Raw genomic sequence first — 16,702 nt, 5'->3', positions numbered from 1 at the left:
CGGTTTCGGGGTTATGACCCCCAAGCGAAGCCGGGCATTCTTCTAGTTTCCAATAAAAGTATGGCAAATTTAGTATAAATGGAAAGTGAGACGCCCAATCTTACTAGAAAAATACTGGATTAGCTAAAAAAAACCACCCAAATGGCAACATTGGGCAAAAATTTCAGGGTATCACTAACTGGCAACCCGGTGGCTTATTGTCTGCCAGCTTGACTTGGGGAGCGGTTGTTATTTCTTGATCGAATGGTTAGGCAGTTTTGGGAACATTGAGGGGTTTAAACGTACAACAGACTCTGCAATTAAACAGCTGAAAAAGAAGTTGGCAGAAGATAATCCAACAATTTAATTAAGCTTCAATATGTATGGCAAATACATTCTGAAAATGGGCCTTCCCTATTTCAAGTTAGGTGTCCAGCATGGCCTCTAAAAATATATTTTTTTTATATCTTGCAGTATTTTCTTGCGAATACAATGTTTTGAGAGGGATTTGAACCAAAGTTTTGATAGATTAATTAGTTTGAATATGTTGTATTTAGTCCAAATATATCATCAAATCACCCAGTTTGTACGTGGGAAGATATCTTTAATTACTTTTTGATGTGTGGATAAAAAGGGAAACTTGAATTTATTAAGTGTGGGGACGGGGACCTGGATGGCCAATTAGAACAGGAATTACAACATTTTAGCTTTTCATTTGCATGTTTTGTATATTTCAGAAAATATCAAATTTTTCACGTATTAATCATGCTAATATGTACTCAGATTTATTATTTTAACATTTAATTAAGAAAAAAAATGAAAATACCAAAGCTAGATAATCTCCCAGCTTGGATGCAATTGGATTTAAAACAGGCTCATCAATTTGGTCTTGTTACATAGGGATCACAATAGATTGATGGAAATGAACCATTTTTGAACTGATATTCCTATTAGAGATTCAACTTTCACAATATCGTAGTTTGCAAGGGATTCTATACCACTAAAATCATGCATAGTCTTCTAGCATACGATTAATTACAGTTATCGTGAAATCGGGGACTTCCCCTTTAAGGTGAACATAAAATAAACCTGATTTCAGTTTTTAATTAACAGTTAATCAGTTATTAACTAAAAAATACAAATAAATAGATTTTATTTATAAAATGTTTGCTATCTACAAAACATATCACATATGAATACATTTTACATACATGTAAAATCATCAACATAACATTAAACATATATCCAAATGATGATCTAGGTAAAAACAAGCCAACAGTGAGGCTGATGTCCCCCGCCGAAATTGCAAAATAAATAGATGACACATATTAATTAATCGCACATTTATTTTTTTCACTAAGTTTCATCACTCTCTATCAGATAGAATCAAGATTATCTTGTCCCAAACCATCGACAAATGAAATCGATTAGCTCTGCTTAGCTTCAGCTCGAAATGTTAATTATTGAACTCAGTCAAGACATTCACCTAATGAACATCTACATATACATCAAGTTTAAACATTCACCTAATAGACACCTATGCCAAGTTTGAACATTCTACCTCAATTAGAAGGAGAGTTATTGTGTTCCAAAGTTTCTACCAATCAAATTGCTTATCACTCTGCTTACCCTCAGCAAAAAATGTTCATTATCGAACTTAGTTAAGGTATTCATATAATAAATCTATACACCAAGTTTCATCAATCTCACTTAATTAGAACTAAAGTTATCGTGTCCCAAAGCATCAACCAATCAAATTGCTTATCTCTGCTTACCCTAAGCGGAAAATGCTCATCTTCGAACTCCATCAAGGCATTGACCTAATCAACACATACACCAAGTTTGAACATTCTAGCTCAATTAGGAATAGAGTTATCGTGCCCCAAAGTATCAACCAATCAAATTGCTTATCTCTGCTTACCCTAAGCGGAAAATGCTCATCTTCGAACTCCATCAAGGCATTGACCTAATAAACACATACACCAAGTTTGAACATTCTAGCTCAATTAAAAGTTATCGTGTCCCAAAGCATCAACCAATCAAATTGCTTATCTCTGCTTACCCTAAGCGGAAAATGCTCATCTTCGAACTCCATCAAGGCATTGACCTAATCAACACATACACCAAGTTTGAACATTCTAGCCCAATTAGGAAGAGAGTTATCGTGTCCCAAAGCATCAACCAATCAAATTGCTTATCTCTGCTTACCCTAAGCGGAAAATGCTCATCTTCGAACTCCATCAAGGCATTGACCTAATAAACACATACACCAAGTTTGAACATTCTAGCTCAATTAGGAAGAGAGTTATTGTGTCCCAAAAAGTGTGACGGACAGACAGACGGACGGACAGACAGACGGACGGACGGACGGACGGGACGGACGGACGGACGGACGGACGGACGGACGGACAGACAGACAGACAGACAGACAGACAGACAGACAGACAGACAGACAGACAGACAGACAGACAGACGAACCCATTTTAATAGTCCCCTGCTTTCTTCGAAAGGCGGGGGACAAAAAATACACATGAATGAAGTAGTTTACATATAATATATGCAAATATTGAAAATAATGAGACATATTAAATTATATCGAATTTTCTCAGATATTTAGGTCTCACAATGACCATCATCAATAATTATTATCCGATAACATCAACAATAATTATAATCAATTTTTCAGTCTGAAATATCTGATAAGCTATTTGTAATGAACAGGATTTGTATAGATTAAATTTCTGCAATTAATAAAATGCCTTGGTGTATAAAACAATCAACCATATTCTTGCGATTTAAATCAGACCTTTAAGTGAATTAATTAATAACTAATAAGCAGTACCTGTATTTTTATGTAGGCCTACCTTTTGAAATCCAAAAGTTTTCAGTTACCCGCAAGTTTGTTTTTGGTCTCATTAGTGAATATAAAGCATTAATGTGTGAACTCCCTAACTCAAACATTCCTCTGACATCAGGTTGTTGTTTAAAGTAAACATGGATTTCGTCGTCAATCCCGACACAGAGATTCAAATTTATCAGAAATTTTGATATGGGGTGATCAACTATAACTAAAAGAAATCACAAAAAATATGTTGATTGAGAATATCATATTCTAATGTATCAGTCCACTGGGCACTACTGGGCACTACTGGCATGTCTAACTATGGTCAGGGGCGGATTGGGTCCGGGAACCGGCCCGGGCTCCCGTGTCGGAGCGGCCCCTTTTACTGACCGCAGAGCCTGGACGGGGGGTCCGGGGGCTCTCCCCCTGGAAAATTTTGAAAAATAAACCCCAAATATGAGATTTGGTGGCATATCTGATTATAATCTCTGTCAAATAATATATCTCATAAATCGATTTACAACCATCAACCTGAGAAATTATCATATCGTCTTATTATGCAGGATTCCGAATTCCGGCCCACACCCAGCCCAGAAAGTCTATTTTACCAGCCCAGTACAGACTCCAGTGATGGCGTGGCGGCCCATTAAAGCCACCGGCCACATACAACATGATCATCATCGCTCCATGGCCGGTCCAATACCCCCCTCCCCACCCCATATAATGTTCAGCAGAAAAAGTTTTTTTTAGACGAATTGGACAAAATTATTTTTTTCTGACCGGCCCAATCCGTCCCTGACTATGGTCCATTCAGAATTGTTGAAACAATTTTACACACACACCTACTGAAAATCTGATTTGTTTCGTCTTTGACCAGATCACTGGGTTCAATGAGTTGCTCATGTTAAGACAAATGTATGAAGAAAATTATGGATGTTACAAGAGAACTTTCTTTTTATTTATGGAAATATTTAATTGTGAAATCAATTTTAAGCAACCAGAGATAACACCAAGTTTAGTGGTAAGGGTTTAGAATTGTTTATTGGTCACTTTTGGAGTAAACCCAAATCTTTGATTTAAAAAGTAGATGTCTGAGACAGGAGGTTGTACTGGAAGGTTTGTTATTGTCTGTTTTATTCAATTAATATACAATATCCTCATAAAACTTCAATTTTTAATTAATTATTTTAAAAATATAAAACAATTAATATTCAAAATATCTTCAATTTAATTGTACATGATTTTAAAAATTAACATCTTATTCCATAGCACCTAGCACACTTTTATTCCAGTTATAGCAACATGGACATTTGTGGACATTCTATGCCCAATTAGTTTGTAAAATAAAAAGATAGGTTGCCAGGCAACAAAACATACACCCACAGCAGCTAAATTGTCTGAGCGGTCGACAAGGGTTGTCGCATATTTATTCCTTTGTAGGTAATTGGGGGCCTTTACAAGACAGTTCCATACAGATCAGATTATAATTTTTGTCATTTGAGGGTACTACAAACTGAAACAAGGGCCTCAACTCAGGAAGTAGTCTACAGAAATTATTGAAATTTGAAAGGCTTTTTCGTTTCACTAATATAAATAATGCATATAAATTTCACAAAGATCGGATGATAACTTTTGGCGTTAGAGCATTCACAAGGTTCAATAAAGTGAAACGAGACATAATTCTAGACCTAATAAACAGGAATTGCTGAAATTCAATAGGACTGTTACTAACTTAAATGGCACATATAAATTTCATACAGATCGGCAGATAATTTTAGAGGTTAGAGAGTTCACAAAGTGCAGCAAAGTGAAACAAGAGTCATAACTCTGAAAGTAATAAACAGAAATTGCTGAAATTCAATAGGATTCTTCTCTTTACTAATTCAAATGACGCATGTCAATTTCATACAGATCGGCAGATAACTTTTGATATTTGAGCGATGAGGGTTCCCAAGGTGCAACAAAGTGAAACAAGGGCCATAACTCTAGTAGTAATTGATGGACATTGCTGAATTCAATAGGATTCTTCGTTTCACTAATTTAAATCATGCATATAAATTTCACAAAGATTGGGTGACAACATTTGGCGTTAGAGCGTTCACAAGGTTCAATAAAGTGAAACAAGGGCCATAACTCTAGACGTAATAAATGGAAATTGCTGAAATTCAATAGACTTCTTTGTTTCACTATTATAAATAATGCATATAAATTTCACAAAGATTAGATGATAACTTTTGAGGTAATAGATTTCAAAAGGTTCAACAAAGTGAGACAAGGGCCTATCTAAAGACGTAATGAACAGAAATTATTGAAATTAAATAGGCTTTTTCATGTAAACCACATACATCAATTTTAAAACAATCGGATTATAACTTGTGGAGTTAGAGCGTTCACAAGAAATTGTGGACGATGGATTGGACGGACGGACTTTCCATGTGGGAGTATAAAGATAGGTTGCCAGGCAACGAAACATACACCCACAGCAGCTAAATCATCCGGGCAGTCAACAAGAGTTGTCGCATATTTTTACTTTTTTCGATAATGAAACATTTATAATACACTAAAATCTGATTAAAGAGTAACAACTCATTAATTAATCATCAGAAAATCATTAGAATTTGTTTGGTTGTTATAAAGTTCTGCCCCATGCTAATGTTTAGTATACGAAACATTTAATATCATGGATTTAGCTGTTCAAGTTATCAAAATACATTGAAAATCTATATACTTGTTCGTCTCAAAACCTTAAACTCTGTGTATCAATCTGAAGTCAATCGGATGATAACTTTAGCCTCTAGAGCGTCACAAGATTTTTTAAATTGATCAAGGGCCATAACTTTGGCAGTAATTATTGGAAATCGTTGAAAATCAATAGGATTCTTGGTCTCATGACCTCAAACACTGCGTATAAATTTATTAACTTTGGCCTCTAGAGCGTCCACAAGATTTTTAAAAGTGATCAAGGGCCATAACTCTGGCAGTAATTATCAGAAATCTTTGAAAATCAATAGGTTTCTTTGTCTCATGACCGTAAACACGGTGTATAAATTTAAAGCCAATCGGATATTAACTTTGACCTCTAGAGCGTCCACAAGATTTTTTGACGTGATCAAGGGCGCTACCTCTAGCAGTTATTATCGGAAATCGCTGAAAATCAATACGCTTCTTCGTCTCATGACCTTAAACACTGTGTATAAATTTAAAGTCAATCGGATATTAACTTTAGCCTCTAGAGGGTCCACATTGACAGACGGACGCTTGTGGACGCTGGATGAACGGACGGGGGTGACGACAATATAGGACCACATTTCAATGTGGGCGTATAAAAATCTGTTCCCAAAGTCCAATCTGTATCCACTGTTTTCTTTGATTTCAACAATACTATGATTGTTATTCATGTCATAAGTTTCATACTGTCATCTTTCATTCCATAAATAACAAAATAACAGCATCTAGTATAATTTAAATAGAAATTTAATTCAATTAGGCATATCATTTGAATTAAATATAAAACAAAATTCTCCCACAGCAGCTAATGTGTCCAAGATTTCCATGAAGGCAATTGTGTTCACAGGGTATCACTGTCAAAATGTGAATGAAAAGGTACTCTACAAAATGTGTTCAAAATTTATATTCTTGAAGTTAAACTGAGGGATAACTCTGGGATTCAACTGAACAATAAAACCAAGTTTTTAAAAAAATCCTGTTGAGAACTTTATCCAGTGCGGAAAGAAAAATTGGAAAAACACATTCAAAATTATGATCTAAACATTTAGAAATTTGATAGGGTTCTTCTTTATACTAATGAACAATGAGTTTTATAAAATGCTATCAAGAACTTTTACATGTCCCATTTCCAAAATATTTCAAATGCTATCAGGAACTTTCACATGTCCCATTCCACAATATTTCATAAGTTTTAATGTAAATGGCAAGATAACTCTGGAATTTGCGATCAAAATATTATGAATTTCAATAAGTTCTTGGTGGACGACGGCTTGTTAGGTGACAACATTATATGTTCACATTACATGTGGATGTATAAAAATCATTGAAAGTCAACTGGCTTTGTCTCGTGAGCAAAAATATTAAAGATACTTTCCCAGAAAAGTATTTATTGGGTGGTTATTTCCAATAAAAATATGGCAATTTTGGTATATATGGAAAGTAGAAACATCCAATATTACTAGAAAAATACTGGATTCCCTGAAAAACACCCATGGAGCGCATACAGGACAAAAATGTAAGGGTTTCCCTAACCGGCACCCCGACGATTAGGAATGTCTGGTCGCGTGACGTCAAAGGTTGCACACGAAGATTGTCTGATCTCTCAGCGTTAGTGAGCGCTTGATGTATATGTTGATAAACTAGACGAAGCGCTTAAATGTACAACAGTTTCTGAGAAAAAAAACACAGAAAAAGACGTGGATAGTGGATAATACAAAAAATTAATTAGTCTTTGATATTTATGATAAATGGACAGCGATTAAAGACAACATCGTCTTGTATATGCTATGAATTCTCCTCCGGCTTTGCACCCGTTTCCAGGTAGCGTGTCAACCAAGGCACATGACACAAACATGACTTCTTTTTATAGACTTTATACAGCAGGAGTATTCCCTCGCGAAAACAATGTTTTGAGAAGGATTTGAAGCAAAATTTTAACAGATTAATTAGTTTGAATATGTTTTTGGTCCAAATATATCATCAAATCACCCTGTTTGTATGCAGGAATGTATCTTTAAAAAGAATTTTCAAGCCAATAAACAAATGGACATAAACAAAAAAAAAGTGCAAGTGATTGAATGATATAACCTTAGTCCCTTGAGCGGCCACAGTATTTTTCAAAGCAAACTTGGCACTTCATATCCAGGCTGACCTCCAGTCTATGGATAATATCAGTTGATGGTTTTCTTGAACTACAGAAATGAGTATTTCAAGAGCAAATTATTTTGTCAGTTTTACTCACTTTTTCTCAAACTTCAGCTCATAAATTTGGTCCAATATTTTCACTAAGTATTTTTTATTTCTTTGTTGCCTACAAATAAATAAAACAAGTATTATGTACATGGATTATGTCATTCACTGTAAATCCTTGAAGGGACATAATAAGTCGTAGTTCACTTTGTCTCCTAAATCCTACAACCGTTGTAATATAAATATGCTAGGTACATGTACGTTGCTTGTGTGGTGCTAAATAAGATTTGTACTAATGAATTTAATGAATTCGGCCAGTCCAACTTAAAGAGGAAATTTGATATTCTTTTATCTCCTAACCACTTTTTCTTCTTCAAGATGTGACATGTATAATCCATGAGTTTTCTTTATTCAAATTACTTCAAATCATGTTGCTTAACAGAGGGTAGAAGCACAAATTTAGATATTTTTAATTTCTTCTCCTATAGCACTTAAAGTAGCCAAGTCTCTAACTCAATATCATCAAAAATCTTCGACATTGAAAACACGAATTATTTGTCAATTCAAATCAACATTGGTCTTGTGATCTTACAGGGAAAAGATGGGCTTCTGATATCCAATATTCAAGACAAAATAAACATTTTACCATTGGTACACGAATAGTGTACCATAATGCGTTTCAGCGCCATTTGGAAGAAGGGACTCAAAGAACAGGGCTAAACATATCCCCCAAGTCATGTCAAATGGTGACGCTATATTCTTATCTGGAGAGCATGCGCAATAAATACCATCGGTGTATACTGGAAAAACCAGACGCTAAAGATTGCCATTCACATGAGACTTCTGCCGTATTTTGCTGAACATAACTGATTAGAAAATACAGTAAAAACAGGAACGATTGAATATAAATCAGTTTATATACATTCATATTACATTATTATATGCGTTGCGACTAATTTTTGTCAATTTCTAGGTCCCAAATATTAGCGATTTAGCTCCTTTAATACTTATTCAAAATTTCTTAAATAAATTTGCTAAGCACCTACTTGGCTTTTTCAAAATATTCTAAAATGACACTTACTTATCTAACACAACACTGATACTTTTATTAAATGCGTTTTCATCTTCATTTATCTGTAAAGAAGAATTAAAGAACTATATATAATATAAACTATTACTATTATGTTATTTTCTACAATCTTGTATGCCATTGCTCACTCTGGGTTTCATTTTTTTTCCGCTAAATTTTCATTTTAATTTATTAGCCATATATTTTCTCCGACAAAATAAAGAACAAATATCTATTAGATTTTTTCAGTATTTTCTTTTTACATAAGTAGATACAATATACATATAATATTACAATTTACAATATTCTACTCTGCTTTGCAGAAGCCCATTTTTTGAAAGCTTTTTTCAACATCTTAGTTAACCACTTTCCCATTACTTAGCAACATTAAATTACACAGTGTATTTGTTTTTAATGAATATCTGTAAATCTGAAAATTTCCATTCATGTTTCAAGATCTACCTTTTCAGTATGGGCTTAAACAAAAACTGGATAATCGAGACTATGTTTTTTAATTGTACCGACTTTAGTAATGATGATCGAGGCTAGGTCTAAAATTCAAAAGCTAATATCGCGGTTCAGAGTAGAGCAATTTGACTGAAATTTCCAGCATACTCTATTCACGTTATCTATTTTTAACTATTATAATGAAAACTGCCAGTTCTTTATCTAATCTCCCATAATGCCCCTTTAAGATTTTTCTTTTTCAAAATTTTTGAGGTAGTCTAATGCAGGTCTATTGTAGAAGTTGATATCGCTTCAACATTCAAGGATGTAAGAATATTAGATGGACGGGAGCTGATCATGTCAGTAGACTTGGAGCATTTTGGTCGTGATATACTAAAATAATCTGACATTCTTCTATCGGACGTTGACGAAGGCTAGTAAATTTTTGCTTACGACCCATGGCATGTGATTTGATGATAACTGACTTTCGACAAACCAAACAATATATACGCAATCATAAATTGTAACAACAAACCTTGCTTCATTTATTAACGATACGGGCTACAGGAGTAAGAAAAAGATAAAACAGACGTCATAATTAAATAATCCCAAACAAATCGAACGAGTATTATTCATAGTGTCCGCCATTTTGAATATATAGAAACCGTCAAAATAGTCACTGATTCGTATTTGAAGACAAATAATTAAACCTTTTGTCTCTTAATTAGTTTATTACTACTTTTACTGTAAATACTAATCAACGCTAATCCGAGATTGATCAGATCAATTGATTGATAACTGACTCAGCCAAATGCATAATAGACTGTAACATGTATATGCATGGCATGGAAATCAAAGCTTTGTGGCAAGAAAAATTTATCGCCACCAGTTAAAAAAGAATCGCCTTACAGGAAAAAGTAATCGCCAAAAATTTCGCCAGATTGAATATTCTATTGCCAAAATTATATTTTTATCGCAATTGGCGGCAATGGCGATCGACAGCATGAGTGCTGTTGTATGCTATATTACAAATATATGTACATAAGACAAAGATATTAAAATCAATGTACTTTCTGCCATATTCCTTTAGTACATTCATCATTCTTTAGCTGTTGCTGCATCTCTTAATTTTATCCAATCTGAATATGATGTTGGTCATAAAATATTTGATAAGAGTCAAAATTGAGAAAATATGGTGAATTATCTCATGATTTTTATATGAAAATTGCCAAGATGAAAAAATATATTTTATATGTTGCATTTACACTGTACTGATACAGTTTTAAAATTTTACCTCCAGATAGGCAGCTATTATTTTTAAAGTAGTGTAATCTACATTAATAGCTATAACATCTAATGACTTTCCAGGTAACCATGGTAAAACACTGCATACTTTAGCAAATATCTGAAATATTCATTAAAGTATGTTTAGTCCATTATATATCACATTGTCCGTATTGAATGCTAGTCCATTATATATCATATTGTCCATATAACATTGAATGCTAGTCTGTTATATATCATATTGTCCGTCTTACATTGAATTCTAGTCATACAGACCAAAACCTTGATTTATAGGTGATTATAATAGTACATACACAAGTCAAATGTCTTACAAAACCAGCGGTTGCTATGCAAGATACGCCCACATTTTGCAAGAGATGGATAGAGAACAAGCTAAAAAACCAGCGGCTGCCAGGCAGGATACGCCCACATTTTGCAAGAGATGGATAGAGAACCAGCTAAAAACAAACTCGATTTTTTGTACAATCCAGGGCAATAATCCAGAAAGTGTAGTACCATGGGCCTTTCTGTCTGACGTGAAAAGCGGGCGATCCTAAAAACCGGTCGCCACATCCTACATACGACCCATGCATCTCTTCTTACTACATATTTCTGTAGCCTGTGATCGTCTAAAATTTGTCTCTAACTGTCTTTACTTCTGCTTCACGTTGTGTGTTTGCTTCTTACTCTTTTCTTAAGACGTTTGTCTTACCAGGAATAACAATGCAACAGTTCGCTTCTACATTTTATATAGCATAGCCGAATACATGTATACAAGCATGGCACAGATTACAATACTAGCTAAAACCATTTCTCCACCCTAGCCAGCCTCGCGGCTGTCTAGGAACTCAGATGGAACCTCTCTGGAATCTAATGGAAGTCTGACTTAAAAGTTTACTATGATTTCCTTTATAGAGCTCATGCATATCACGCACAGAAAGCCTGTTCATGGCCCTGAACCTGTGCAATTTCTGATATGATTGGTTACTTTAAAGGAGCTAAATCGCTAACATTTGGGACCTAGAAATTGACACAAGTTGGTCGCAACTCATAAAATACTGTAATATGAATGTATATAAACTGATATACATTCAATGGTTTCCCTTTTTACTCTAATTTCAAATCAGTTATGTTCCGCGAAATAAGCCAGCAGTCTCAATCGAATGCAAATTTCTAGCGCCTGGTTATTCTACATACGCCGTTTCGTTTGGTGCAATATGTCTAGCCTCATTCCTCGCAGGACTCTATAAAAGTTGAGTGTGCCTGTGCACACACTTGAAAATGTGCCTGCAGGGTCGTACTGAAAGACAGGGATGTAGCCAGGATTTGGTGAGTGGTGTAAAAATATAGTTGGCGAGCAGAGCGAGGCAAACATTTTTTTTGGAGGGGGGCGTGGTCTTTTATGAAAATTAAACCCTTCTTTGTGTATTTTCAGAGCATCTGCTGCCTTTTGTATTTGGTTCAGTGCAAATCAAATTTCCATTTATATATTCAAATTTTACCAAATTCACTTAATTTTCATCAATGATACAGGGATCTAAAAACTTTTTGACACCACCCGACCGAGCATAAAATTGTCCCGCCCCACTCTGTTTCTCTGGATAGATAAGTTGAGGACCTTTCGTATTTGTTGTTTTGTTGGGTTTTTTTTGCAAATATTACTTTATTACTTTGAGATTAAAAATTAAAACGATTCTTAAAACAGTGTTTGTGTTTTATTTGAGTACAACGAATTATAACAACAGGTAGATATTGATAATCAAAACACGTTGTATTATTTGACTTGTTTGTAAAGTTGTTGTACGTGTCTCACGAATATTATTATTATTACGGTGGAATGAGAATCAGGTCAGGCAGAAACTGAGAAAGCTCTCATCGTCCTCCTAGTCCTACTCTCGGGCCGTAGCAAATCCACGGTCAACACAGGTAAGAAATAAAATAAGAAACATCGTGAAAATTTGCAGGCACGTGTTGGACAATTACGACATTCAAACCTTTAACATTGGAGTGCCGTAAATTGGTCTGGGTGACCTATTTACGGCAAATAAACAAATATAAAGACCGTAGAATAATTGTAAAATGAATAGACCTAGGCCTACACATCTTCTAAGTATAAATAAACAAAATACCAATACATCTTTCTTTAAACTAATTTGGGATGATAGGGTCTACTACAGCACACAAAAATAAATTATGCCGTGACAGACATTGTTTGCGTACGTCGGTTTTACAATGGCTTTTCCGTTTAATTGACGGGGTAAATTTCGAGCGCAGAGTTTGTGTACAGAGAAGGACGAAGGGGTTTAAATACGACTGGGCCGCTTCCTTCGATTTTTTCTTTGTGCTGGGCGGCAAAAAATAGTGCCGCGCAGCGGGCGCAGGCGCCGTCCGGCGTGGCTACATCTTTAAAAATGTGCCTGCGAAAAAGTTTTTTTAAAGCAAATGTGCCTGAGCACGCTGTGCGCAGAAATACCGATGCATGGTTCCTCGAGTCTCTTGCTAGAACTGGGTCTGAAACGCATTATGGTACACGATTCGTGTACCAATGGTAAAATGTTTATTTTGTCTTAAATATTGGATATCAGAAGCCCATCTTTTCCCGGTAAGATCACAGTATCAATGCTGATTTAAATTGACAAGAAATTTGTGTTTTCAATGTTGAAGATTTTGGATGATATTGAGTTAGAGACTTAGCTACTTTAAGCCAAATGATGCAATTAGAATAATTCCACTCACGTGTAATCCAGTGGTATTTTATTGACACATGTTATGGCTAAATAACTCTTTTTATGTGTCAACTGTCAATTACAGACTAAGTTGATTTAGTACACACTATATATAATATATATGTGAATATGTGTGAAACTATTAATTTGCCAAATATATTAATTAATGAAATTTAAAGTCATCTTAATTCTCTATTAATTGTCTATAAATTTAAAAACAATGTCGCCACGACTATATTGCTACAAAAGTTATCACCTGAAATGTGCAAATATCAAAAGGGACTGAGATCTTTGGGATATAAAGATATGTTATAAGGTCCGTCAAAATCGGATAAAAATTGTGACCTCTAGAGGGTCCACAATGTTCGTCTTACACATTTACACACAATTTGCATACAAAGAGAGGCCATTTTGTCGGGCAGTTTCATTTCAATTTTTTTCGATGTATTTAAACGTTTTTTGAAATCGGAAAAAAATTGTGACCTCTAGAGAATCCGAAAGCTAAAAATGTGATTTTTCAAATAATCAGGGGCCATAATTCAGGAAGTTAAGTTCGGATATCCGCGATTATCAAAAGGAACCATGATCTTAGTGTGATATATTCACACGTTTTTTTTTTTTTAAATCCGATAAAAATTGTAACCTCTACAGGGACCACAAGCTAAAAACGAGCTTTTTTGTTCAATCAAGGGCCATAATTCAGGAAGTTACGATCCGTTTTCACGAAAATCAACAGGAACCAATATCTTTGGGTTATAAACATGTATTTCAAGTTTCATCGAAATCGGATCAAAATTGTGACCTCTAGAGGGTCCACAACCTTGATTTACCAGATGTTGACACTATTTGCGTACGAGGGGCGGCCATTTTGTCCAGCAGTTTTGGCCTGATCTTCACGAAATTCAAAGTCAACAAAAATTACGGTGTAATGGTGTTATATTCGAACGTTTTTTAAATCGAATAATAATTGTGACCTCTAGAAGGACCACAAGCTAATCCGCGATTTTTCGTACAACCAGAGGCCATAATTCAGGAAGTTACGATCCGATATGACGAATATTGAAAGAAACCAAGATCTTTGGGTTATAAACTTACATTTCAAGTTTCATCTAGAGAGTTCACAACCTTGACATATCATATTTTTACGGTATTTGAGTACGAGGGGCGGCCATTTTGTCTGTCAGTTATTCTTACAATCAAGGGCCATAATTCAGGAAGTTACGATCCGATATGCATAAATATTGAAAAGAACCAACATCTTTGGGTTATAAACATGTATTTCAAGTTTCATCGAAATCGGATCAAAATTGTGACCTCTAGAGGGTTCACAACCTTGATTTACCAGATGTTGACACTATTTGCGTACGAGGGACGGCCATTTTGTCCAGCAGTTTTGGCCTGATCTTCACGAAATTCAAAGTCAACAAAAATTACGGTGTAATGGTGTTATATTCGAACGTTTTTTAAATCGAATAATAATTGTGACCTCTAGAAGGACCACAAGCTAATCCGCGATTTTTCTTACAACCAGGGGCCATAATTCTGGAAGTTACGATTCGTTATGCACAGAAAGGAACCAAAATATCTGGGTTATAAACATGCATTTCAAATGTCATTAAAATCAGAAGAAAATTGTGACCTGTAGAGGGTCCACAACATTGATATATCATATTCTTACGCTATTTGAGTACAAGGGGCGGCCATTTTGTCTGTCAGTTTTGGTCCGATTTTTTTACAAAATTCGAACTCAACCATCGTTAGGGTGTAACGGTGATATATTCAAATGTTTTTTTTAAATTGGATAAAAATTATGACCTTTATAGGGTCCACAAGCTAAAAACACGATTTTTCCGTACAATCAGAGACCATAATCCAGGAAGTTATGGTCACTCCAATATGTGCGAATATTGAAAGGAACCAAGATCTTTGGTATATAAACACATGTTTTAAGGTTTAGCAAAATCGGATCAAAATTGTGACCAGTGGATACTCTGAGACTGGCCAATTATCAATGGAATGCATTCATAATATACCTTAATAAACAAGCTAACAGGTAAAAGTAATTTACCTGTGATTCATATCTTCTTCTGGTGTTAACTGGTAGTTTATTATTTTCATTAACGAAGTGAAAGTTAAAACTTGGTACATTAATACTACTGATCTGATTACCTTCTATAGAGGTATTAGTATTACAAGTACCTCTACTCACAACTGGATTAGCATCATTTACATCTCTACAATACAAACATTTTATAATTATTATAATTATCTCTACAATACAAACATTTTATAATCATTATAAGGCACAATATACATAACTATAAGGCAAACATAGACATCAGACCATCACAATAAAAAGTAGCCTCTTTCCAAAATTTATTAAAATTGACCAATCCATTTAGTTTTTAGACTACCTGGTTTTTTATACATTTCACTGATGTGGTTACTTGTATAGCTAAATTTTACTTCAATATTCTTACATTCATATTTCTTGTAACATATTTCAGATCATGACGGCATTACACAATGGTTTTCTCTGGGTTATATTCCTGATTGTTTTCAAATATGAGTTAATACGGAGTCACTACAGGCCCAGGACTGTACAGCGCAGTTGACGCTTACGGCTAGCCCCAGGATCCAAGGGTCAATATGGGCATGGAAAATTTAGTCTTCACTGGCTACTAAATGCTAAAAATTTACTAGCCAGCACCAAAATTTTAGTAGCCAGAAATTACAATGCTATTAACTGTAGTCTGTAACGTAAATCACTACTAGATATTACGCATTGTTTTTTTAAATCTTTATCATAATGCTAAATATAAAACAATGCAGAAAAAAGAACACCAGTTTTGATTTAAATAAATTTTAATTTTAATAATATTAACAACAAGGTCACTTTGACTCGTAGTTGAACTACTGCCACTACCGACTAGATTTCCGTCAGAAGACTGTGTCAGAGAGGAATCTTCCTTTTTTTTAAAGAAAGAGCTTAAAAGATTTTGTTTTTTATTCATTTTATTAATATATAGGGAATAACTTTAATGTATGGGTTAGAAAAATGGGTCAACAACATGCGTAGTCGTACATTTTGTATACATTGCCGTAAGTTAGAACGATTTTCGGCACATGGTAAGAAAATATATGAATGTCGTAAATATTGTCGTTAAATTGGAGTTATTTCCCCTAGTAAGTTCCAGTTTTACGAAGCGCTGAATAAACAAATTCAATTTTGTAAAAAAAAACTTTGTAATTATTTTAAAACGAGAAAAAAAACTTAGTCGCCAGCTGGCGACTCAAGTGAAAATTTAACTAGCCAGATAATATATTTGGTCGCCATGGCAAGTGTTTTAGTCGCCATGTAGAGCCTTGCCCGGATCCATTCACTTTATTTGAATTCTTCGTTTGTTTGTGATTTTCTGCGTATTGTGTCTTGTCTAT

The 16,702-nt window shown here is 34.6% G+C and overlaps 1 protein-coding gene across 2 annotated transcripts in view; it reads right to left on the bottom strand.

Annotated features, from left to right (window-relative positions):
* Nucleotides 1–1,115: 1,115 nt before the first annotated feature.
* The window catches only part of LOC126821151 (eIF-2-alpha kinase GCN2-like), a 270,365-nt gene continuing 254,778 nt past the window's right edge, over nucleotides 1,116–16,702 (bottom strand). For both annotated transcript variants that reach the window (XM_050549499.2, XM_056101507.1), the window contains exons 34-38: nucleotides 15,333–15,498; nucleotides 10,549–10,659; nucleotides 8,820–8,872; nucleotides 7,791–7,859; nucleotides 1,116–6,273 (exon numbers count right to left, since the gene is read on the bottom strand). Coding sequence is in view for 1 of the 2 variants with exons in the window: in XM_056101507.1 (XP_055957482.1) it covers nucleotides 6,216–6,273; nucleotides 7,791–7,859; nucleotides 8,820–8,872; nucleotides 10,549–10,659; nucleotides 15,333–15,498 (457 nt within the window). In the remaining variant the exon portion in view is untranslated. The remainder of the gene's footprint in view (nucleotides 6,274–7,790; nucleotides 7,860–8,819; nucleotides 8,873–10,548; nucleotides 10,660–15,332; nucleotides 15,499–16,702) is intronic.

Source organism: Patella vulgata, chromosome 5 (genome assembly GCF_932274485.2).
Source record: "Patella vulgata chromosome 5, xgPatVulg1.2, whole genome shotgun sequence".
NCBI classification, from domain to species: domain Eukaryota; kingdom Metazoa; phylum Mollusca; class Gastropoda; family Patellidae; genus Patella; species Patella vulgata.
The sequence above is the reverse complement of the archived record's forward strand: the minus strand, read 5'-3'. Positions and strand labels throughout refer to the sequence as shown.